Source organism: Neolamprologus multifasciatus, chromosome 18 (genome assembly GCF_963576455.1).
Source record: "Neolamprologus multifasciatus chromosome 18, fNeoMul1.2, whole genome shotgun sequence".
NCBI lineage: Eukaryota > Metazoa > Chordata > Actinopteri > Cichliformes > Cichlidae > Neolamprologus > Neolamprologus multifasciatus.
In genome coordinates this window covers 2,355,364-2,381,815 of record NC_140456.1, presented here as the reverse complement: position 1 = coordinate 2,381,815, position 26,452 = coordinate 2,355,364, and the positions used below count along the sequence as shown (strand labels likewise).

General features: G+C 42.0%; 1 protein-coding gene and 1 long non-coding RNA gene across 2 annotated transcripts in view; both read right to left on the bottom strand.

Annotated features, from left to right (window-relative positions):
• The window catches only part of tmeff1a (transmembrane protein with EGF-like and two follistatin-like domains 1a), a 145,484-nt gene that overhangs the window by 46,757 nt on the left and 72,275 nt on the right, over nt 1–26,452 (bottom strand). Inside the window, exon 4 of the mRNA XM_085140902.1 lies at nt 9,447–9,476. Within this exon, the coding sequence (XP_084997028.1) occupies nt 9,447–9,476 (30 nt within the window). The remainder of the gene's footprint in view (nt 1–9,446; nt 9,477–26,452) is intronic.
• Nucleotides 19,486–26,446, bottom strand: LOC146496981 (uncharacterized). The gene is made up of 2 exons (XR_014870812.1): nt 20,494–26,446; nt 19,486–20,366 (listed from the first exon to the last, which is right to left on the bottom strand). It is a non-coding gene; the product is annotated as an uncharacterized LOC146496981 (long non-coding RNA).

Sequence of the window (26,452 nt, the reverse complement as noted above, 5' to 3'; positions counted from 1 at the left end):
TCTCTGACAGCCTGTAGCATGTTCACATTATTATGTCCACCTCAAGACACACAGAGCTGCATTATGAGTAAGGATGGAGAGGTCGCGCTCTTATTATTTCTCACTTATTGCAAGATTTCGACAGCAAAAGCATGATTAAAATGACTGGTGAAGACAGACGCTGCAGTGTGTGTGTGTGTGTGTGTGTGTGTGTGTGTGTGTGTGTGTGGGCCTGCTGGCTGACAGATTGGCCTGCTGTGTGTGGATGTATTGAACACGGAGAGCTCAGCTGGGGCTCGGAGGCTGCCGATCGATTGACGAGGATTTGCAGCAGAGAGGCTCCTTTGTTTCTGTTCAGCTCTGCTGACAGCAGGACGCTGCTGCTCCACGCCGTCTCCACCCACAGCCAGAAACACAGCGACTGCACCAACAGCTAAAGCCTCCTCATATCCACACAGTGTCACATCTGGACTTTCAAGTTTCATCGTTGAACGGGCGTAGAAGTGGTGCTCTCTCTGTGTATGAGACTTTGTGTCTGCATGCATGCACATAATTTATATAAAGACAAATTCATACATGGCGCAGGTACCAGGCTGTGTACAGAACCACTCTTAACAGTGAACTACACGTCCCATAATGCACTGCAAATGCAAAATTCTAACGCAAATGACTTCCAGTGTTCTTATGCAACGTAATTCAGTATCATAGTGTTTAGTATAGTTTTAGTCTGGTATGTGTCTGTACCTGTTTATATATCTTTGTGGGGACCAAAAGTTGGAATGTTACTATACTTGTGGGGACCAACAGTCACAGCCAAAAGTGTTTGTCCTTACGAGTTTGAAGGCATTCTTGAGACTCAAAATGTGGTTTTAGTCAAGGTTACAATTAGGTTATTGTTAGGGTAAGCGGCTAGCGAAAACATCATGTAAATTACATGTCCTCACTAAGATATCAAAACGAGAATGTGTGTGTGTATACTGAAGTAAAGCACACATGCTCCGATGTGTAAACCGTGTTTTGTTCCCGAGTTCAATCACCGCTCTAATTGTTTCTCAAATTTCATGCTTGCCACTCAACCCGACCTGGGTGGGTTTAAACATCGCCATGGTAACAGCCACCTCCATTAATCAGACAAGTCAGTGTTTCTTAGAATTGTGGGTAGAGTAGTTCTTTTCCCTGACATCACAAATAAAACATTGATATCTTCGAGACTTGTGTTTTCTACAGGAGCATCTACAGCCGTTTCACTGTTGTGACTGTAAATAAGTCTAGTTTAGATGGTTACAGCTCATAATTATGACATAGTGGATGTCTCACTTTTTTAGAATTTTGTCATTCGGATATTATAAAGTTCAGGATACTCTAAGTGTCATGTCTCCTTTCATAGAGGATTTCATAGATGTTAGCGAGGTTAGCCACGGTTGACATTACGTCACAGCTAAGTCTCACATCTTTTGGATCCATCCTCATGTAGAAATCAGTCCACGTGCTTCATCTTATGGCTAATGTTAGCTAACGTTAGCTAATGTTAGCTAACAGTAGCCAAACACACCCGTAACACAGAAATAAAAAGCTAGCTACCCAACATAGCTAACCATAACTTTGTTGCTAACATCATCAGGATGTTATCAGCTGGTTATTTTTGCCCTCATGAGAAGTTATGTGTGATCCGTGGATGCTGCTCACTAATGACGAGAGGTTTTGAGGTAAAACACACGGGAGCAGCTTTAAACATCCCATTTGTTTGGATTTCTGTGGAAAATCTTTGTGGAGTCTTTCATTTAGAAATCAGTCCATGTGCTTCATCCTATCCTCTGGCTAATGTTAGCTAACATTAGCTAACAGTAGCCAAACACACCTGTAACACAGAAAGAAAAAGCTAGCTACCCAACATAGCTAACCATAACTTTGTTGCTAACATAGAAGTAACATAAAACATAAAACATAGGCGTAGAAGTGGTGCTCTCTCTGTGTGAACATTTCAAACCATCTGTCCTCTCTGTCCAAAATGTTCACATTTCAAACCATCTGTCCTCTCTGTCCAAAATGTTAGAGGACAGATGGTTTGAAAGAGGAGTGAAAGAAGCATCTATGTCCACTGTGAGCGACCATCTTCGAACAGAGGCGGTGGTTTACGACACCAACTCTCTTCTATCTATAATCCAGTTTTGAGATCCCTCCCCAGACGCCTTAACGCCCACTCACATCCTGGGCCATCTGACCTCAGGAATTCGCATGATAAGGTGGGGCCAGGTTTCACAATGAACTCACCTGAAACTCTGGCTGATTGGGACCCACACCCAGTTCCACACCTTGGCTCAGGCGATTAGAGGATCATCAGGGGGTCCTTTTGTCCCTCTGTGGGGGGAAACTCCCACTAGGTTTATATCTGGGACTCTCCACCATTTGACCTTAGAACTGAAGAAGCTTCTCGGATGAAGGTGAAACGTCTTCAAGTAACTTAAAGAAGTCCAGACGCTTTTCTTTGCAATGTTAGCTAATGTTAGCTAACAGTAGCCAAACACACCCGTAACACAGAAAGAAAAAGCTAGCTACCCAACATAGCTAACCACCTTTGTTGCTAACATCATCAGGAAGGTATCAGTTGGTTATTTTTGCCCTCGTGAGAAGTTATACGTGATCCGTGGATGCTGCTCGCTATTGACGAGAGGTTTTGAGGTAAAACACACGGGAGCAGCTTTAAACATCCCATCTGTTTGGATTTCTGTGGAAAATCCATCTTTGTGGAGTCTTTCATTTAGAAATCAGTCCTCAAGCTTTCCAAGGCAACTGAGAGTCGAGGAAGGCGCCATTTCTATAAGCTGCGCTACAATCGATTCACACTTTAGCATTAATAAAAATTATTTAACACACGAAAAATATGAAATAGTTAAAGATCCACTGAATCTGATTTTCTGATCATCCAAACCTTAAAACGGTTTTGTGTCCAGAAGTGGACAAAGATCAGGTCTTCATCCTCCTCATAATCATCACATTGCTGACATCTGTTCAGTTTCAGACCAGGAGGCATCGAGGTTCAACACACACACACACACACACCCACACACACCCACACACACACACACACACACACACACACTACAGAGGCAGGAGAAGGCTAATTAGACGTCGACAGAAAAGGTTAAAGTATCAAACTGACAGCTCCGGGTGGAGGCCGAAAGCAGCAGGTCGCCACCCGTGAATCATCCACAGCATCATGTGTTTAATCCAGAGTCTGTTATCATGAAACTAATATGTTTAGCATGACCGCAGATCAGATGTGACAGTCAAAGACAAAGGAAGGAAACAATAAGAGCTGCTTTAAATGATTAATGTGACACAGAATTAAAAACGATAAATTATATTCCAGCTACTGTGCGATCAGCGCTGACGCTCAGTGCCAAAAACGCCTCTGAGAAGTTAATGGGTTTGTTGAAATGAAACCGTGTGCGTGACTCGAGCGGCGGAGGTATTTCTGTTCTAACGCAGACGTTATTTATTGGATGAATTATTCACGCCTTGTACAGCTGATTTGTTTGTTGTTGTTTGTGAATGTCAGGCTTCGTTTTATCAGTCCCGAGCAGATGCACTCGCTCCTCCTGTGAAATGGCGTGAAAAACCGCAGTGACCTGCTGTTACGGAGCCTTTTCTAAAACATTCAGCTGTGTATTTGTGAGCTGAGGTGACTCACAGGTTCTGTATTTTCCAGCTTGTTAACTAAAAACTTTCATTAAAAGGTTTTTTAAGGCTGCTAATTAGATGTAGATTACAGGATACATGTATATTCTTGCTTGTTGCATTAAAGCTGTTTAAAAGCTTAAATAAACATAAAGTTAGTATGGATTTCCTTCCAGTCACTATAGATCGAGTTGGCTTAGTTTTAGTTAAAGATTTGTCTCACTGACCTGTAAATAATGCGACTTTATTGAGTGATTCTCAGCTGTTTATGGTTTATGTTTGTGTCTTCCTCAGTAATGCACGAACCTTATATTTCTTTCCTTATCTAACAGTAAATGTTAAAGCTATTTTCTCAAAAGCTCATATATAATAAATGTATATTTAATGACTACCAAGAAGCAGAAACTTCTTTGAAATCCCATTTAGCTGCAATTTAGAGCTAAATCACAGCTGCTATTTAGCTGCTATTACAGCTGCAATTTACTGCTGAAAAAGGTCATGCACTGAAATGATTGATTTTTCCTTTCCTTTGCAGATTACCTGGAAAATACTGAAATAAAATTTCAAACTGCTAAGAACGGAGGGGAAAATAAATCTCATCGTGAATGCTCATATAGTCTTCTTCTTGTCCTTAGCGGCGGTGGTCTGCCGCGCAACCAAGTACGCTGCTGTAGGTGCCGCAGGTTCCTTGCTGGACCACGATTATCTTCCACGCTTTTCAATCTAAGGCGATGGTTCTCGCCTGCTTGAGGTCAAGTCGAAGGGCCTTCAAATCATCCTGGATTTGTTTCATCCATGTCTTCTTTGGTGCATTTCGATGCACCCCTCCAATCGGTGGGGCGGGTCAACCAGAGTAGGCCATGGGGGTAGCGGCTCGGGTCCATTCGACAAATGTGGCCAAACCAAACGGAGTCGGCGGCGCTGGATTAGGTCGCGATCTGTGGTTGGCTGCCGCAGCTGGTGAGGATGGTGTCATGTCGAATGACGGTCGCAGGAAGGGAACGCCGAGAATGCATCTAAGGCAACGCATTTGGAAAACTTCGCGCTTGCTCAGGAATGCTCATATATGAACGGACCCACGGCCTGACACAGGGTTAAATCTGGCTTTGCAGATGCAGAAGCTTCGCGTTAAGACTGTTAGTGGACGTTTAAGGTTTCTAAGTTATCTGGACTGTCGTTCCCAGAATGAAGAATGCTGAGCCCAATTTCATGGACGTTTTGGATCTTCTAGTGCAGGAGTGTCCAACTCCAGCCTCGAGGGCCGGAGTCCTGCAGGTTTTAGATGTGTCCTTCATTCAACACAGCTGATCTAAATGGTTAAATGACTCCTCAACATTGTCTGAAGTTCTCCAGAGGCCTGGTAATGAACTAATCACTCTATTCAGGTGTGTTGACCCAGAGTGAAATCTAAAACCTGCAGGAACCGGCCTCACCACAGGTCATCGCTCCATTTAAAAACTGTGTGGTGCCACTGCTGTACCCCAAATCCGACCCTCTTGATTTGGGAGTCGTCTGAAGGCTGTGTCCTCTGCTGTCATCAGCAGTATCTTGGAGTTGTGTTGAGTTAGTCCCTGACACCAATCTAAAAGCAGAGCTCTACACGCCTGTTTGTACAATCTCAGAGATTTTAGATTGATTGAGTTTCTAAAAGAGGAGCTTACTCTGCACTAATGTAAATGTGTGTAATCCTGTATCCACTTTGGTAATTTGAATCTTTCTCACTCAGTAAATCTGCCCTGGATTTCTCACAGACATCTTCAGCCAGCAGGTCAAACACCGTCCCGTATCACCGCGGTACTAACGCTCCTGCCACAAGTACAACTTTCACCGCTACTGTCACTGTTTACAATTAAGCTTCTCACCTACAGAGCATGTCCACTGTCAGGATCACAGCTGTGTGGTTTCTCAAGTTCTTCGACTTTAAGATGAATGTTTGTTCCACGACCCATCGATGCGGGGTGATGACGTTTCCAATGGCCCTCAAACAGTACCGGTAAACTTGCTGTCATTTCCTGACAGTCAGTGGCGGCTGGACGATCCACATTCACCCAGCATGGACATTTGTGCAGAGACTTTGCAAATAATCGCACCACGAGAAAACTAGGCTTGGTCAGACACACAGTAATAATGCCTCTGCTTAAACAATCTGACCCACTCTGGATGAATTTTTACAAACTGCCCATCGTTTATAAGGACAAAGCTTTTCAAGCTGGTTTACAAGAGCAACAATTGCTCCTTTTTCTAACATCTACAGATGGGTTCGTCCTCGTTGAGTCACTCTGTGCTGCACTATTGTCAGTAGGGCAGCACAGCAGTGAAAATACATTTTAATGGCCAATGAACAAAATATTTAAACAGCTGAGTGCAAGTAAAAAATATGTTGAATGGTTAAATTTGAACGCAACTGTTTGAATCCAAAGCTTTGTGCAGACACATTTGTCAGTCAGCCTTTACCAAAGAGAAAACCAAGCCTTTAAACTTGAGCTGTAATAATTCGACCCTCAAAAAATGAACATGAAAGCAGCAAAGCCCAAAGAAAATTACAAATTACAGTGGAGAAGGACTTGGCATCATCATGTCTCCCAATCAAGTGCAAATTATTCACACGGATGATCTGTGAGGAAGGAAAATCACCACATCTCCACGTAATCATTCAAATCACTCTTCACACAGAACTTATCAGCCCTGAAGGGAACCTTTCAGAGTTTAAAGGACAGACATTACACATGAGTAGGGTAAAATTTTTACCTAACAGATCTCATTAGAAAACTCCTCCAGTCGATGACCTACTTTAAGGACATATTTTTTCCTACTACGGGCTTTCTCTGATTTATTTAGTAGAGATTCAGTCCTTCTGAATTCAGCAAGCATCAATCTCCAGCTCACACCGGAGCAGTTTTCCATCATGGAAAAAGGTGGACTGCCATCTCAGGATGGAGAGGAGCTGCTGCCTCAAGTTAAGGAGTTCAAGTATCTCAGGGTTCATACGTAGGGGAGGAGTGGAGCAGGATATTGGTGGACAGATTGTCTACTGTGGTAAAGAGAGCTGTGAAGGCAGAGTTGCTGGTTTATTGGTTGATCTATGATCCGATTTCATTAAAAAGTTCTCCAGACTGTTTCACATCTGTCACATGTGCTCAGGGTGAATCTGCTCTCACTCATTCACAGCACAGGGCGCCAGTGGTGGATCTGCCAGTTCTGGTATTCTATGGCACAGAGGAGTGACTCTCAAACTGTGGTACACGTACCACTTGTGGTACTTGGGCTCTCTCTGGTGGTAGGTGGGAAATCTCCAATGTTTTTAAAGATTAAATAATGTACCATTGTGGAGGTATGCAAAGACGACACAAGAGTTTCCGAAGCTCTTCTGGGAGCCTGAGTCGACCAAAAATGTCTCCCCGAGCGTGAGTCCTCTGTGAAGAGCAGCCTTTCCTTATCGCCAGAGGTCGCGGCTGTTACAAAGCGCTGGCGGGCTAGTTTCCCTGGGTCTTAAAACTGCAATGGCAGTGCTTAAAACACTGCCCTTTTCCGCGGTGACACCATGCTGCGATCCCAGCCACCATCGATGAGTTAAAGGCCCCCGGGAGAATCGGTGGGGGTGCAGTAGATGCTGTTGGTGAGTCGGGAACTATCGCCTGGATGCCGAAGTGCCTGGTTGCCAGGAGAATTTGATCCGCTTCTGCGAGTGAGCGGTAATCCTTCGCGGCCAGCAGCGGGGAGTTGGCAAGGCCAGCTCGCACCGGCACCTGTCAGAGGAAGACGTGAGTGAAGAGGAATCCGGCGTCATCCTAGCAAGGACAGCGTCTCTCCGTGGGCTCGAGAGCGGTACCATCACCCACGCCCGAGAGAGAGAGGGAATAGCGCAGCACCAGCAGAGCCTTGAGAGCGGTGTACCAGCAAGGCCACCACAGGATGGTATTTTGTGTCGTCGGCTGAAACGCCACGAAGACCAAACTGAGCTTCGACGTGCACAAACCAGGAAGGCCTGGAAGGCCGCCATAGCAAAAATTAAAACGTGCAGCTCTGCTATCACTTCCAACACAAATGAAGACAGGAAAATAAACAGCAGTGACGCTTGTAGGGTTACTGAAGTCGGGCTAGCTGGTATACAATGAGGTGCTGCGTGGTGGCTAGCTACACAGCTATGGCTAGCATAAACACAGTGAAGCTGGAGGATGAACGCTAACTTTTTTCAACTACATGACAGCCTTAATAAAGCAGAGTAGTTTGGACCCAGAAGCAGGGTTCATACGTCATCACTTAAAGATTGGATATCCCACCTGCTGTGATTGTTTTAATGCAGTACAGTTGTTATTATCACTTGTCACATCCTGTTTATGACCGCTAAAATAAATAACATTCATATAAGAAATAAAACTGTCTTGCATAAACTGTATGTTGTGTTAAACAGGCCTATACTACTGTACTTTAATGTCGGTCATAAGGATGGTACTTCAGGAATATTTTATGATACTCATTGTGAAATGTTTGAGAACCACAGTATTCGAGGAAAGTCGGGCCCTCGGGCCACCCTCGTGAAGTCTGTTTCTGATTGTTTGGTCAGAGACATTCAAACCAGTGACCTGTTTATCCTGTTTCTCTTACACAAAGGAGCAGACAGCGGTCCTGCCGATGGGTTGAGGGCCTTCTACGGCCCTGCCCAGCTCTCCTAGAGTAACTCCTGTCTCCTGGAGAGACAGATATTGATGTACCATCCTGGAGGAACAAACTCACTTCATGATACCATTAGTGACACTGACGGCCAAACTAGTGAAAAAACAGCCAAAAACGATGAGGAGGGAAAACATGTCAGCGCTCTCTACGTCTAAAACCTGCTCCTGTTTTTGGGGTTGTCTCATTGTTGCCTCTCTTTTGCACCTGTTATAAATTTCATTAACACTAAAGCAGCTGGAAGTGATGAACAACCCCCTGTGATACTTACCTGACCAGATCAATACAACAGACGTTTGATTGAAATGATGAAGTTGAGGTTCCTCAGTCGATGACTTACATAAAGGCTTAGTTTTTATGTATAAAATTGTATGTTTGAATATAAACGAGGCATTCTCATCATAAATGCACACAGATTTGTGCACATGCACAGTTAACAAAGTGAAATAAACAACTAAATGTGTGTTTTAGTCAGTTTTATTCTGCATGTCACATGCAGCCATGATTTACTGTTAGGAAACAGGTTAACAGGTGTGAACATGTTTAAAGAGTTTTCCTAACCTTTTCTAATCCTCCATGGCTCAGCTCTTCCATCTCCTGCTGCTCAGAGGCCCCGCCCACATGCAGATGGCAGCGGATGGTGGAGGTACTGCCTCTCGAGCAGCCGCCTCCAATTAAAACCCCTCCAGCAGCCAAATTAAACAACAAACGCTGTGGTCCGTGCTCACAGATGGTTGCAAAATGTCTCTGTTGCCAAATTTGGCAACAGCGAGGCTTTAAGCTCGACTCCCACGGGACAGAAAACACCATCGTGTTCTTCAGGGAGGACTTAATGAAACCTTTATTAGAGGAGTTAACATTCAGCGAGGGGCAGCAGAGGCACAGAAGGACTCACAGAGGCAGAATTAACGGTTCTGCGTGGAGGGGTCGCTCAGCCACGTTTTGACCTCAGTGATTAGTTTCTTCATATCACAGACGGCTCACAATACAAGCAGTTAATGTTTGTGCAGGGCAGATAACGACTCGGCTGTAATTGATTTGTGTTTGACTTTCACCCGCAGCAGAAGTGAAGCAGGAAATGAAATCTTTAAATAGCCCCGTGAAAGACAGACACTCACCGTCTCCGTCTCCTGAACCAGAACCGGGATCTGCGAAGACACAAGAGACACAAACCATCAGATTTCTGCTTGTTATTAAACCCTTAAACCAACCGTCTCCTGGACGGGAAGCCATGCAGCTTTTTAGTTCCTTTAGTGGTTTATTATATAAAGATCTTTTATTTAAGATATGTGATCTTACAAACTTCATGTATAAAGTTGTTATTTATTGTAAACCCGACTAGAATTTGCAGGCCTGAACATCCAAGGGAAGATTTCAGATATATGCAAATGCCCTCAATGTTACGGATTCATAAGACTTTTGGGCTTTTTAAAAAGAAATCAATTCCATTATTGACTGATGATGAATTTTCTGTGTGGGCTTGAGCAGGTTTGCAGCATTAAAGCCACTGTTACTGCTATTATCAGGGACTTTATTATTATTGAAAGAGGTGTGCATGTAAAAATTGTCACTATCATAAGTGAAAATAAACCTTGGAGATGTTCCAGTGAGTACGCGTACCACTTGTGGTACTTGGGCTCTCTCTGGTGGTAGGCGGGAAATCTCCAATGTTTTTAAAGATTAAATAATATACCATTGTGGAGGTATGCAAAGACGACACAAGAGTTTCCAAAGCTCTTCTGGGAGCCTGAGTCAACCAAAAAATGTCTCCCCGAGCGTGAGTCCTCTATGAAGAGCAGCCTTCCCTTATCGCCAGAGGTCGTGGCTGTTACAAAGCGCTGGCGGGCTAGTTGGGTCTTAAAACTGCAAAGCCAATTAGTCCAATCCAGTTTCAGTGGATTGGACTAATTGGTATTGGTTTAAACAAGAACCAGACCCATTTATATAGCATCAGTACACAGTCACCTACGAGCAAAAACCTGGAGATGATCAAGAGGAAGAACTCCCTTTCAACAGGAAGTGACCTCCAGCAGAACTGAGCTCATAGACTCTACTTGGATAGACCACTCAAGTGACTAATTTTAGCATTTTTTAAAATATTTTCAGCGATAATCATGCAAATCATGATCTATTGTTTTGTGTGAATAAAATGGTTCTGCTTTGATTTACTCAAACCAAGTACTAAATCAAACCCCATAGTTAGTAAAAATAACACTATTTCACTCAGGGGGACTACAAACTTAAATATTGTTCCATCTATGAGATTTATCAATGGGTTGTGCCTAAAGGCATCAGGTGAGCCATCGGGTTAAAAAGAGCTACAAACCAAGAGCAGAAATGAACCAAAATATACTTCAAGCATAATTCAAATGTTTAAACCGCCACAAACATATAAAGGTTGACACATGAAGCTGCAAACATTTGTACTGAACCCCAAAATCAGGGCTATTAATCTTGTACTCATTGATCAACTTTCATTCATTCATCCATTAAAAGAGCAAATACATGTCAATCATGGTATAGCAGGTACACGTATGTGGATGTAAGGGTGTATTCCTCTCTGGCAGCAGGTCTAAATAAACAGGATTATGTTTGCGGCGCCTCGTTGGCTCAGACCTGCGGCTCCATCAGGAAATTGACTGACAGCATAAAACTTGGCGCGTCTGCTTCGAATTAAGAAATGGACGCCACGTTTGGAGTTTCTGGCACGCAGCTGCTGCTGCATTAAGAAATGGACACCGGCTGCTTTGTTCAATTAAATTTCACCTTTAGCTGCTTCACTTCTTTACAAAGTCATGATGAGATTGTTTTTCATGGGAAAGCAGGAAGAAATGGTCCGAGAGTGGGTGCAGATATTAATGGTTCTGTCAGTGTGTTATTGATTAAACGTTAAGAGTTTGGTTGCAAACTGCAGGTGGGACTCTGCTTCAACCTCTTAAAAGCAAAAAAAACCCAAAAAACATCAGTGGGTGAGGGAGATGTTAATTTAGTAAAGAGAAAATTATTTAATGTTCAAGGTGAAGGTTTAAAACTTTTTCCAAAATCAGTGAGCAGTGGGGCTTGTTTTTTGATGCACTATTTTATGACCAGTATTCAGTTTTTGTAGTCATGTGACTGCTAATGACATGACATTAAGTGTAAAGAGAGCATAAAGAGACGGTGTAGACCGATCCGCAACCAATTCAATTCAATTAAATTTTATTTATATAGCGCCAAATCACAACAAAAGTCGCCTCAAGGCGCTTCATAGATACAGAGAAAAACCCAACAATCATATGACCCCCTATGAGCAGCACTTTGGCGACAGTGGGAAGGAAAAACTCCCTTTTAACAGGAAGAAACCTCCAACAGAACCAGGCTCAGGGAGGGGCGGCCATCTGCTGCGACCGGTTGGGGTGAGAGAAGGCCAAAAAGTGAACGTTCCCAGTTTCTGTTTGGTGTCCAGGTTTTTCAGGTCAGCTAATACTTTTTGGCTAGCTAGCCAAATAACATCTCTAATCACATGATATATATTCATAATAATAACCATAGGTAGCAAAACACAGTTAGCCAGCTAGCTAGAATTAAATTGATAAAGTAACTCACAGTAAAGTATACTCTATACCAGGAGTTTGGATGAATTAGCCAACCACATCTATATTAACATAGTTTGCTAAATAAGAAATCTTAAAGCGTGTTTGTGTCAGCTGATAGCCACCTTCATGTGACCACTTGCTAATATTACAAGGAGAGAATCCAGATAATGAAAAGATCCCAGGTGTGGTGAAGTTGCTTCCTTGTACAGGACTCAGAAAATCATCTTAGGATCAGAAGGTGCTTGATCCCTTACGTAGCACCTAGCTAGCTAACTTTAGCTAAACTTGCTAACATTGTTATTAGCAAAATGCTACCTGAAGCCACAGCAGTGTTTTTTTTGCAGTTATGTGGGGTTTGTGAGCTGGGAGACAGCCTTTTATTGACATTTGTTTGACATGTAATCATCTGTAAGCTAATATCCTATATTTTAGCATCAAAACTGAACTGAGTTCTTAAAACCAGTCCACAGCCTGTCAGAGAAGTCAAAATGTTACGGTTACAATCTGTTCTAACACTGAAAAAAAAGGAACTTATGAAAACAAGTTACCCAACATACATTTTATGAAATAATACATTTATAACCACACTTCCGTGTCCTTCATGGTTTAGTTTGATTTCCTACAATCTAATCAAAACCTATAAAACAAGAGCCTGAACAGACGTTTGTTGGAAACGGGTCTATCAGGGATTTAATTAGATAAATGAAACATTACAACGCTGTATTGATTTGCTGGAGGCAGATTTAGTTATACATGAGCACAGAGCACACTTTAGAAACTGATAACAAGTAATGATTAGAATTGCACTAGATGAGACAAAGAAAGATACATCACGGAAATATATGCACCGTGGGTAACGAGAGGAGTCAGTTGGTACAGATTGGAAAATAATAAGGAACACAAGTGAAAGTCATACTTTTTTTCTAAAATCAATTTAGCCTAACTTGAAATAAGAATATAAAACAGAAGCTAATGATCCCTGCTGGGAAATGCAAGGAAATCAGCTGTCAGTCAGACCCCACTGCGCTCACTGACCTGCCGCCATATTTAGCCTATATATGAAAGAGCGATGGGTAACAAACTAACAAGGAATGAAAGTAATTACAGGTGGGAGAAATATACTGAACTATAAACCTGTTTTTACTGTTTAATTCATACATGATGTGACAAAAGAACAAATAATCCATACTCCACTGTCATTCCCAGGACATCTAATACTTGACTGAGTTTGTCAAAGACGCAGACGTGGTGTTCCTGAAACGATTTCGTTGCCTTTTCTGACTTTGGGTAAATTTTATTCCTCAATTAAACTGAAATGCTCAGTCATATTAAGATTTGCCATGCATTGTTATTAACTTTAGAGACATAAAACTACAGTAAACATGTAGTTTCTCTGTAAACTTGAATATTTCAACATTGGATTCTCACCTTGGAACAAACCTCAAGTGGCCATTGGAGGGACTGCAGTTTATGGTGTTTCACTGCTCGGTTGGCGTAGATTGAAGAGTATGTTTATAAATGTGTGAATGTGATATTTTTGCGTCAATAAGACTTGAAAACTGCTAAATAAAAATCAATCCACTTACAATTTACTGTTCTGATGAAATGCAGATATCCAGCTGCTGACTGCCGTCAGTATACCGACTCACAGTATTTATAGAAAGCACTTATTTAGATAAGCTGGCATGTGGACAGTATACATAGTTTTAATTTGGCTCTGTCCCATCCTTGGCTTATTTCTCAGTTTGGATCTGAGTTTGGATCTTCCTCCTCCGAGATATTCAGAAAACTGAACTAAAGTGCAGTAAAACAAACAGTAAAGCACAAAAGGGTCATACTGGACCAGAACCACGGCGTCCTCGCTCTAGCACCCTCCCTCCAGCTTGCAGCAGTTTAAAACAGGATTAAATGTCTGTCTGAGCAGTGATGTGTTTCAGACGTGAGATGTCACCAACATCTGAAAATGACTGTAGAATGAGAGCACACAGGGCAGGATGGAGGCAGTTTTCTGCAAAAAAAAACCTTTGAAACAAGTTGTTTTCTTTATCAAAAACTGAAGAAAAGCTCAAATTTGAAGCTTACAGTTGTAATTTGATCAAACCTGAAAAAGCAGGGATGCAGTCAGACAGGAAGATGAAAGAATGCGAGGTTGAATCAGACTGAGATGCTTTAGGTTTTAGATCCAGCTGATAAAAAGAATCTGTAACTGCGCTGGACGCTGGATCGCAGACACCAACTCTTTCTGATCAATAAACTTCAAAGAACCTCGGGTTTAAAAAAAGAACTTTCATCCTGAGAACAGAAAAAAGAGCATCTTTCATTTAATCTGTGAAAACACCTTCAGCTGCGTCGCTGCTTCTCTAACACCTTCGTCAGCCACCTACAGACGGCGGAGGATCGTTATAATTATAAGGAGACGTAACTGTTCTTTAACCGCGTGGACACGTTCACTCCTACAGAGTTAAACTCCTACAGAAGAATCGGACGCTGCAGCCGCACCGAGTCAATAAAACCCGCTGAGGAAATGAAACATGGCTGACCCTGTGGTTAATGAAGCAGGCCGAGGCTTTTACCGCAGCTCGCTGCTTCCTCTGCTGCGGTCCACATCTGTAAATCAATCTGCTCCCCGACGCTAAATATCATTAAAAGGTGTTCCTAATGTGCAAAATAATGAAAAGCAAATGAGGCCTGACAGGACGAATGATGAGCTGAAACCCACCTCCTCAAACATCCTGACAGATGTGGAGGTGCGATAATTTAACTCGCATTAAATTTAAACACAAGCTGCTGTTTTTAACCCAAAGCTACATGAACTTGACTGTCCACGTCGTGACCAGCCTGCTGCCATCCTGACAGTGAGTCTGCTGTCCTGTGGCGCCCTGATGCATTCGGTTATGACGCTGCAAACGCATTTTATTAATGAGCAGGGTTACTGTCGTTGATGAGCGTCTTATAACCCAAACGTCTTTTTCTAACCAAACCAATAAGGTTTTAAAGCTAAAGCCAAACCGAGAGGACTCTGCTGCCTAATCGAAGCTTCTTTTCAGTGCTGAAACCTTACAGAGTAGTTTCTAGTGTCTAATCGTGACTGAGTGCTTATTTACACTTTAAACCAGTAAAAATATCATTAAAAAAGAGCTGATACACCTGCAACCTTCAGACGCTACCATCCCTCCATCCTACTAATAAGGACTTTCTTTGCCTCAGACAGTGCAGTTCAGTTCAACTCAATTTATATAGCACCAAATCACAACAGCAGTTACCTGAAGGTGGTTATTATTGCGAGTTAAAAACCCGTCATCGGCCTTTCAGTGGCTACAATTGCTTCACCCATCAGAGCCATGATGCCAAAAAACTCCTTGAATGTCACAAGAGATGCAGAAGGTATCTGACGACAGAGGATTATGTCACCAAACCAGATCTGGTCTAAACATATAGGCTACGTTCACACTGCAGGCGAAAGCACATCAAATCAGATTTTTTTGACCCTATGCGACCCATATCCCATCATGGTATGACAGAGTGAACGGCACAAATCCGATATTTTCAAATCCGATCTGGGTCACTTTCGTATGTGGTACTGAATCCGATACATATCTGATGTTTCAGAAAGCTGCTGTTTGATGGTCATGTCGCATTAAATCTGTCTTTTACGTCACTGACACAAGACAGACGCCAATTATCAGCTCCGGAGAAGACATCGCGAACGCTTCCTGACCATCCGGTGAAACTGTTGGGAAGACAACGTTGGAGAAACGTGAACATTTTATTTGTACTGTATAATCTGCAGATTCTGACAGAAATCTGCAACTATCCTTTGAAGCAGCGCTCCTCTAAAACAGCAATAAGGATCATTATTAGGTTATCTATAGGGATGCAACGATACCAATTTTTTCAAACCGATACGATACCGATACTTGGATCTGAGTACTTGCCGATACAGAGTACAAAAACTGATACTTATACCACACACACACACACACACACACGCAATGAATTGGAAGACAGGTTTTATTTTATTCTCTGCCGATAATAAATAATATCTTAATAAAAATGACCACAAAAAAATTTCAAGTGAAAAATAAGCACTTCTGTTCTCCACATTGTAATTTAACAGAATATCACTGAACTATTGGCACTGTCTCTAGGGGATGTCCCCCTAGTGGCCAATCTAAAAAAACTGCAACAGAAATGACAAGCCACCCTCTGATTAATGAAATAAGTTGGTATCGGTTCATGGTATCGGTTAACTTTTACGAGTATGAGTACACACATTTTACAGTATCGGCCCTGATACCCGATACCAGTATCGGAATCGGTGCATCCCTAGTTATCTACATTATTATGTAAATAACAAAATAACTTAAAGCAAAAATTGGGAAACGTGAAGTCCGAAGTCTTTATATTAAGGTCCATCAGTCAAACAATACTGTTGCTCTGGGTCTAAACAGAGCGCGTTGTGTGTGACGTCTTCTTTTGTGCATGCGGCCGCGTTGAGCGTTCACACTAGAGCGCGTTTGCTGTCGCATTTTATTTGTAGTGTGAACGAGCAGACAAGAAAATCGGATTTGATCAAAAAATTGGAATTGAGCATCAAGACCTGCAGAGTGGACGTAGCCTAGTCACCTGACGCCGGACCTGTTACTGGACTTCGCTTCAATATTGGTGTCTGCAAAGTTTCTCGTATTGATGATCTGCACGATCTTTTGTCCTTACAGTCGTTGATGTTTGTAATGTAATGAAAAAAGTCAGAGACAGAAAGAGAGAGGAGCAGGTTTAAATCTGAGACGATTTCTTCACAGGCATAAGAAACTGGAATTCTCTCAGTGATCATCTTAAGTGTTGTACAAATGTTTCTCAATTTAAAATCTGCTATAAGAATAAAATGATAAACCAATATGAAGAAGTTGAAAATAATAGAATTTAATTGTAGAAAAATGATCCTTTTAGTTTGATATTTAGTGGTGTTGCTCATTGTTGAGTATATTGTTCTGTATGCTTTGTTTTGTTATGTGCAGAATATTGTCAGAGTGTAATTTTGGTGGCCTACTTGTATTATCACAGGTAGGGGGCAGGTATCAATAAGAATTTATTCTTCTTCCTGCTCCTTTTCATGCATGGAAACAGCGTTACTTTAATTGAAAGGAAGGTTGTGTATGGGAATGAATTACTGCTGTACCATGTGTGAAACAAAAAAATAAAATAAAAAATAAAATTTACAAGTTTATGAAAAAGGAGAAAATGCAGTTTGATGCACAAACTAAACCTTTGTGTTATTTTAAATTAAGCGCTTTTTCAAATGCATTTTTTTTCGCTTGAATTTTTTTACTTCAAACAATAAAATATCACCGCTACAACCATTAGGCCAGTGCAGTGATTTATAATGCATGTGGAATATTTCGGGTCTTTGTTTGAGGATGTGTTGTGTCTGGACCTTCTTAAATATTATTACATTTAAAAATGTCATGTAAAAGAGCAGGAAGTTAACCAAACCCTTCTCGACAGCCTGGCGCCCCGGTGACCTGCTGAGTGTTAAATACATCTGTAATCTGTTCAGTAGGTGTGAAGAGAAGAACCTACAAAATCAAGAGGGTCCATCCTCTGGAGACTAACAATCCCACAAATATGCTAAGATGAACCACTTAAAGACAGAAAAAGGACCAAAAGCAGGTTGATTTCTTTTTATTAACTATGAAGTCCGTAAAACTACAACCAGCTGAACACTGGACAATTTCTACAAATGATCTGGTCAGAAATATCCGATGTTGTAACTCAGACCTCAGTGAGTTTTAATAATCACCCAGAAAAAGGTTTTTACATTACTCCAGCTCTTAATTAAAGGGGAAGTATGTTTCATCTGCAGGGCTCTGACACATAATGAAGTGCACAAAGAGCTCGTCTTTGTATTGATCAAACAACTGATTTACAAACTAATTGGGCCGAGAACCAGATCTGAGATTAATCAAGATTCCCACCTCATCCAGAGCGCCTCCACACCTCGAAACGCTCGCTGCCTAAAGGACACAAGTCTCCCTGCATTAGCACTAAATGTTGGCTTCAGATATAGACTGGTGTGGGACTGGGCGCAATTCCTGGGGCGCCGGCCTGGCCATCGATAAGCTCATTCCGGCTCCAGCGGGGCCCTGTTTGTATCTCAGGTTCACATAAACATGAAGGAAAATCAATGACATTGATGTTTGTCCCAGAGCTGCTCACTGCATCTGCATACTAAACAGCACATGCTATCGATAGCCAGGTCCAGTTTTGCTTTTAAAGTGGACCTCTTGTGCTCATTTCCACCTCTGTAGTTTTTACTATTGGACTCCACTAGAACAGCTTTGCATGACTCACAGTTCAAAATAATCCTTATTTATCTTACGAACCTCGGTAGAGCCATTCGATTCAACTGAACCAAGCTGCTTTAGCTCATTTTCTTTGAGGCCACCCTCCCTTTAGGCCAATCAGAGCCGATCTAAGAAAGTCATTCTGCTTCCACTTAATCAGACTATAAAGACATCAGGTTGCATCCAGGCAGGGAAATGATTCAACACCCACAACCAGCTGCTTCTGCTACACATGATCTGTTGGAGTTACTGGTTGGAAACAGCAGCATCGAGGGTCCTGCTGTAAACTCTGAACAGACCAGTCTGCGTGTATTTGTGTAACAGTCTTTTATGGACAGCGTCCTTGTAAAATAATAATAAATAAAGACAATAACTGATGTTTTTTTCCAGATTCTGACTTATTCGTGAGGACCATCTCATGAGTGGCCCCTATGAAACCAAAAGACACTGAGAACTGTCTCGATTTTATTACAATTTTAATATTTTATAGAGTTTTTCTTATTTGGTTACATTTTGACATATTTGGCTACAGTGGTGCCATCTTTAAATTACAGTCTTAATGTTTATACCCCCCTCACACCTGACTGGTGCTGGAGGCTCATGGGTATTGTTGTTTTTTTTGTCATCAACAATTTTTATTTATTTCATTTTAAACTTCAATAACAGAACTTAAGGATAACTACATAAATAAGTAGTTTAAACAAAAACAAAACAAAACAAAAAAAAGATAAAAGATAATCCATAGGTGGCATCGAACACCGCAACAATTGTATAAATGGAACCTGGCCCCTCCGGACGAATGTTGGAGATGTGATGGTCAAAATGCTTCGATTTTACATATCTTATGGAGCTGTCCGGCACTTCGGGATTGGTGGGAAAATATAATGGAGGTAATTTTCAGTGTTCTAAAAAGGAGATTTGGTATCTCACCAAAACTGCCCATACTTGGTGTAACCACAGAACTTTCTGATGGAGATTTTTCCAGTTATACAAAAAGATGGATTATTCTGGCTCTTACTACGGCCAAACGGGTCCTGCTAAGACATTGGTGGAAAAATAACCCCCCTCCCTATGAAGAGTGGCTAAAGACAATGGCTAAGTTGGCGTCTTACGAAAAAGTGACTTATGGTTTATTAGACAAATTGCATCAATATGATTGTATTTGGTGGTGTGGGGATTGGTGTGCGAAGAAAGAATAGGATAATTTTCCTTTTTTTTGTTTTTTGGTTTTTTTGGGGGGGTATTGTTGTTTTTGACTAGTTATTTACATTTTTTTCAATTTAATTCTACTATTTTACACACAGTAAAGTAATAAAAAGTGTTCAGGCTTTCACTTCTTTAAACTAGAGCAGCTCTGCTTGATTTGGTTACAATTTATCTTCATTTATCTTATAAACTTATAACCTCTTGCCCTCCCCATACCCCAACCGGCCCCTCCCTGAGCCTGGCTCTGCAGGATGTTTCTTCCTGTTTAAAGGGAGTTTTTCTTTGCCACTGTCACCACGTGCTCGCTCATAGCATTGGTCTGATTTTTGGAGTTTTCTCTGTATTATTTTAGCATTTTATCTAACAATATAGAGTGCTTTGTTGCGATTTAGAGCTATATAAATAAAACTGAATTGAATTAAAGGATCAATAAGCTCATTCCAGAATTGCTACTCCTACAGTAGTGGTCCAAATTGAATCAAACTAGCACAAACTAATGAGTTTTTACCCAAACTGCAATCAAGGTAAAGGTCAGATATGTTGTTTCACTGGCAACGACCTGAACTGTGATGGATCATGAGCTCGCTGATTATTCAGAGTACTCTGCTTTAGCTGCAGGAGCGCATCAATAATTTAGTCGTCTGTAATTAATGAACATCTTTACTGGTCTTTATCTTACAATATAAAGCGCCTGGGCCTTGGTCCATCCCCTCAGTTTATTCTCTGTCTGAAACTACACGTTTTAGCCCCTCCCCCTTTGAGCCTTCCCTCTGATTGGCTGCACAGCACAAAACAGGGTTCACTGCTCAGATGACTTATGAGGGATATCCCCTCTCTATGACATCATGCAGATCCAAGACTAGAAAAAAACCTCAGGCAGCCACCCGTCAGCCTCCTAGCAGACACACCTGTGCTGCCATAGCTGACAGTGACCTAACGTTGAGGTCGAGGTCACTGAGATTTAAACTTTTAGTAAATCCACTCATGGGAAAACTTTGAGGCTCCTATATCGCCTCAATCACAAGCTTAGTTGTCCACACCGCCCGCCCGGTGACGACGTTACCGCATCAGCCGTTTATGGCTGTGGGGTAAAGACTGTGTGAGTATATCCACATTTGCTGGCATCATTATTTGATGCTTTTGGTATAATTTAATATGAACACCCACTGGAAGAGTATATATATGGCAGAAAGCAGAAGAAGTTCCCTTGAAAAGTTTGCCGTCTGAACTTCAAAGGTCTGTAATGTCACATCATCTTCTTCCAGCTGTGAAATCTGCTCTGCTCTCCGCTCTCCTCAGGCAATGGAGCCAGAAAGCCAACAACGAGCGTTTTAAAGAGTAATAAGTCTGACCTGAGGCTAATGTGGAGTCTCAGCCTCTCAGCTGGGCAGCTACACCCACCGCTGACCTGTGATCAGATCCCAGCGAGGAGTCTGAGCCGTCCCAGCTCCTGTAACCTCCCACACTGCTCTCTAAGAAAAAAAGGGACCCAAATCGCTGCATTTCCTCCATCTCCTGTCCTGCTCGGGGAAATAAAATCAGCCGAGCTTTCGTGCGGTTGCCTCGGCTCAAAGCCGTCGAACGCTCCAATTACAGGAAGCATAAATCTCAGGGAGAGGAAATTGCAGAAGGCCAGGAGGGAGGCGAGGAAAGTGGAGGGCACAAGCTCTCCAGTGTAGTGGGTAATAAGAGCAGAGCACCAGCCGATGCCTCCTGGGAAATCAGGCCACTGCCCCTGCAGATGGAGTTGACCGCCACCACCAACGTAGCCGCTGTGGCGTTGCTATAAGTTTCCGCAACTCATTTCTCAGGAGAGGAGACATAAAATCTGTCTGGCCTGCAGAGACATCCGAGTCCAGGGAATCTGCGGGGTGTTTGATGGGGAAAATGCTAACCTGTTAGTGCTTTGGCGTGGCTCTGATGGATGGCTGGTGAGCATCCAGCTGTGGAAGACCAGCAGCCTTTGGGAAATGAAACCTGATTCATTCCTCACACACGGCTCTGTAGATACACAGCATATGGCCAAAGGTTTGTGTAAATACAGTCTCATCCTGTTTTTATGGTTTGCTACTTTTAATTATGTAATTAAAGTCAACTATTTTTGCACATTTAAGTGTAAGAGCACATCTGCTCACGTAGCCAGAACCTCAAAGCAATGGTTTTCCCAGTGAGGCGTTGGAAAGCCAGCTCACCAACTGTTAGCACCAGCAGCAGCTCACTAATGGGAGCAGTGGGTTCAGCATCTGGAGGAAAGGCTGACTAAAGGTTACAGCAGCACAGTAATGATCATGGCTTCAGGACGGCTGTGGTGTGAAGTGTTAATGTGGTATTAATTGTCCTGATGCAGTAAAACTCCATCTGTTAGATCTTTAAGTGGTCAGGATCTCCGTAAGTAATCAGGATACTGTCAGAATCTAATTTCTTAAACATAATGAGTGGTTTTAATGATCTACACAGGCTTTCAGAGTAAAACAGGCCTGGAAGGGGACAAGATGCCACAAAATATATAAGAGAACCAAAGTGTCTGTCAGAACAGAGCCCAACATGGAGCGACTATTAAATCACCCTTGCTAAATCAGATGCTACGGCTAAACTTCGGGCATCTTCTTTTTTTAAATGATCCAAAGCTGAGAGGTTTTCAGGTTTGTAAACAGAAATTAATATAATTGACTTACTAGACGACCACGAACACAGAAATCAGACTGAAAACAAGGACCACCGAGGTTTAGAGCAGTTAGACGTTAGCTCGCTAGTTAGCTCGCTAGTTAGCTCGCTAGTTAGCTCGCTAGTTAACTCACTAGTTAGCTCGCTAGTTTCCTTCTAAAGATGAAAAACTGTGTTCTGATTGAAGTAATTCTAAAAAACTAAACTGCACGGCATTATCACAAGTGTGGGAAAAAGTGAATACTAAACAGCAGCAGTGTTTGGAGCTGTAGCTAATCTAATTTAATATTAAAATAAAGACATTAGCATGGGGAAGATGGAGGATGAGGGTTAAATGTGTGAGGGGCAAACTTCAGCCAAGAGAACATCTGAGACGATTACTCAGTAAAAACACCCGGCGCTGAGCTCGACGTCCACACTGAAGTCTTATTTGGACCAAGAGTGACTCTTTAATGAAGGGTTAAAATATCTGGAGTGGCGGCGCCCCCGGGCTGCAGTTTCACTGTGAGGTTTTAAACAGTTAAAGATGTGCTGCACATGAATAACGCCAATAAAAAGGCAGAGGAGAGCGAGGACTATAGTTTTTGGAGGCTTGTTTCATTTCTCAAAAATAAGAGCCAGAACTGCAGCACATTAAAAAGACGAGAGCACAGCAGGAAACCCTCGGACTAGAAAGTCTATCGATACATCATCAGAGAACAAGAGAAATCCAACAAATAATAACCAACCTCAGTTTTTAAATGGCTAAGACACAAATAAGGGGCGAACAGAGCTCAGATCAAAGACACGACGAACAAGTGGAAAGATTTTATTCCATGATTCAGGAAGATTATTTGCACTGAACTTCAGACATTCCTTTAAACGATGCGAGAACAGGAACAATAGTCCAGACTGAACTATTCTCCAGTAGTTACTGTTGTGATGTGCTCGGAAATAACTTTGAAGACTAGAACTGATATCAGCATCTTAACGACCCAACGGTCAGAAAAACAAAGAAAGTGGAGGCTCTGTTGATGTAAATCGATATGTCAGAAGCTCTCACCGCCTGCGTTCTTCCCGCTCGCTGTATTTGTGAGTGATTAAACCGGCTGCCCTTTGTTTGGAAAATGCGCGCTGGGTGTTGAAAATCAAGATTCAATCTTCTGTTCCAGTTTGTGTTGTTGCTGTTCGTCTGTGTGGGTGTTGGTCCTGATGCGGGAGGTCCACTTTAATAACTGATCGATGGATGTGACGGTGAATCGGACTCCAACACATCCCTGAGGTTTACAGAGCTCGTCAAAGGTCCTCACAGCTGCAGCTTTTTTATTTGATTTATTCAGCATGCACTGATTTTAACCACACATATAGATCCTTTCAATGTCAACAATATGTAGAGACCTGAGCTGTTAGAAAAGCTTTTAAATAGAAACTGTATAATATGAAGTATTTTAGGTGTTTCTCTGCACAAACTTAGAACTCATCATATTTCAAACTCTGCCTTTTATAATGTGAATAAGTGCCTCACTTATACTTTAAATTACGCTCCAGCAGTCGGCCTTGCTGCCGCGTTTTCATGCCTTCCGAGTTCACTGTCATTATGCTTTTAATTGACTGAACATCAAACGCTGAGAGCTCGTCCTCAGCTTTTCCTCTGAACTCTGCGCGACGTCATCAGTCACATTGATTTCAGAGAACGAGCCAGTTAATCAGCCGCAGATCAATTTTAATTACGAGTCGCTGAACGAGTCAGTAAAATCCTCCCGAACCTGGAAGGTTATGAAAGTCCAGGGTCAGAGACCGAGCAGCTTAGGACCTTTACTGGATACTGAAGCTCCGGTCGGGAATCGAGAATTCTGTGTATATATATATTAAAAAAAACGTATAATTATCTGCTGCTAACTGGGGCTGTCAAAAATATTTTAAATAAACAAAGCGGCACTACCAGTGTCTTTGTCTCTCGTAAAAAGCAGTAAAATCTACCTTTAATGGTTTTAGCTTGTATCTAATAAAAAAGTCTATAAAAAATTTGAAAGTTATTCGATACTACGATAAAATCCCTTTGTGCTATAAAATGTTGGCTTTTTTAAAACTTCCTCTTGTAATGACGATCACAGCAGACTAATTACAGCTTAAACGTAGTTTTTCTACAAACATCTGCAAACTTGAATGAAAATATTCTGTTGGAGAGGATGTCACGAATACGTGACTGCAGCGACATCTCTCTCTATTTCCTTTAAGACCTACCATAGAACCAAGTCCGCCAGAGCTTATATTATATGTTTACATGCTGTGGAGCCATTTTTGGGAGCATTTCAAGTTGCTATACATCAATACAACCATTATAGCCCAAATTTTAATAATATGTCTGCATTAAGTGCATAGTAATTACATAAATTGCAAGAAAGTGCAATAAACTACAAAAAAATTGAAAATCGTTTTTGTTTTTTAACATATATTTCTAGTTAGAGAAATTTAAGAGGCTTATCCCTCAAAACTGTAAATACAAAAAAGTTGCACAAAATAGTTTCCCACCACAGGAAATTTATTTTGAGTGTCTTCATAGTTTTATTTTTGAAATACACCAATTTTTATACACTGCAGGAAAAACGAAAATAAATATTATAATGCAAATTTGCAAAAAGCAGCATATGCATCAAAATAAACTATTTCCAGCAGTGCAATATGAGTCCTAAGCATCCCAGAAACGACACAGAAAGTCATAAAGTCAAACATAACTTTTAAAAACACCAGTATAGGCTCATGAGGCCCTGATGGTAAAAAAAAAAAAAACGACATTTCCGCGAAAATGACATCACTTCCGGTTTCGGGCAGGTCATGGCGGACATGCGATAGTTCACGCTGACGTCTATTCCAACGTAGGAAGTGTTATGAACAGCTGATCGGATCAGCAAAGCGTGTTTCTGGAATATTATGTTTTTGTTGCTGCAAGTGCTTTTTATGCAGTTTTTGCAAAGTTATATGTGGAAGGAAACTGTGACCGAGGACAAGCTGATGGCATAAGATGTAAGTACAACTCCTCCGGTTTCATATGCAAAAAAAAATGATTGCGCTAGCTCACGTGGTTGCAGAGCTACAAGGATTTAAAAGTAGTTGCGCAAAACGGAGCGTGCTGCTCCGACCGGCTTTAAAGGGTTAAGCCTCAAAGTTTAGTTTCAAACTGCTCTGAAATCTAAAAATCAGGCAGTTTTCTGCTTCTTCTTCTTCCAGCTGCTCCTTTCTGCTTAGATCTTCCTCTTTTCCTCCAGCCTGGCAGCTCCATCTTCATCATCTTTCGTCTAATATATCCACCTTTCCTCCTCTGCACACATCCACACCATCTCCACCTGTCTGTCTCCAAACTGTTGAGCCGAGTGAATCCTTCCTGCTCACCAGTGAAAGTCTTACTCTTAGCTCGGCCGCCTGTCTCTGTCAGTGCTACTGTCTCCAAATCACACATCACAGCAGGATCATGCACACTACCAGCTTTAAACCTCCCCGTCCACTCTGCTGCTGTGCTTCTATCACAAATCCCCGCTGACACCTGCCTCCACCCACTCCACCCTGACTGTCCGTTGCTTTGGTGTCCAAATGTTTAAACTCTCTACCTTCATTATGTCGGCTCCTCTCAGCTTCACTGCTGCAGCTTTTTTCTACTCTTGTATTTATATGATGTCACAGAGAGGGGATATCCCTAATATGGTCATTACAGGCACAGAAGCCCCTCCTGCTGTTTAAAATCTTTTGAGCGAGGCAGCCAATCAGAAGATTGTTAGCATAATGGGAGTGGGAGGAGCTAAAACAGAGAGCATCTACTGGTGGACAGCATTAAGGCCCAAGATAAGATAAATAAGGATTATTGTGAACTGTAAATCACACAAAGCTCCTTTAGTAGAAGACTTGTTACTTGAACTGCTTTTTGCACTCACCTGCATCACTCGCAGCATCGGCACCTGTGCTTGACTATATCAGGCACTGAGTATATATATATTTAAAAGTTGGATGCTTTAAGACGGTGTGTATATCATGAGGTTGTATATGAGGTTGTTTCTCGACAGCTCCTCTTCGTAATTCCCTCTGTGCTGTTTTTAAAAAGCCATTACATCATGAGTGATGGAACAGAATGAAGACAAATGAAGGCGATGTTCAAATGAAGACGCCACGACTCTTAAAATGAGGCGGCAGCTGAATGATTCCCTCAGACGACGCCTTAAACGGCGTCGCAGCTCGATATCAGTAAATGAGCCGTTATAATTCACTTTTCTGACGAACCCTCACTCTCAATCGGTCGGTCACCCCGACAGCGTTAATTCCCGTTTCCATTGCGTCAACACTGTGTACTTCCTGGCACACACTCAC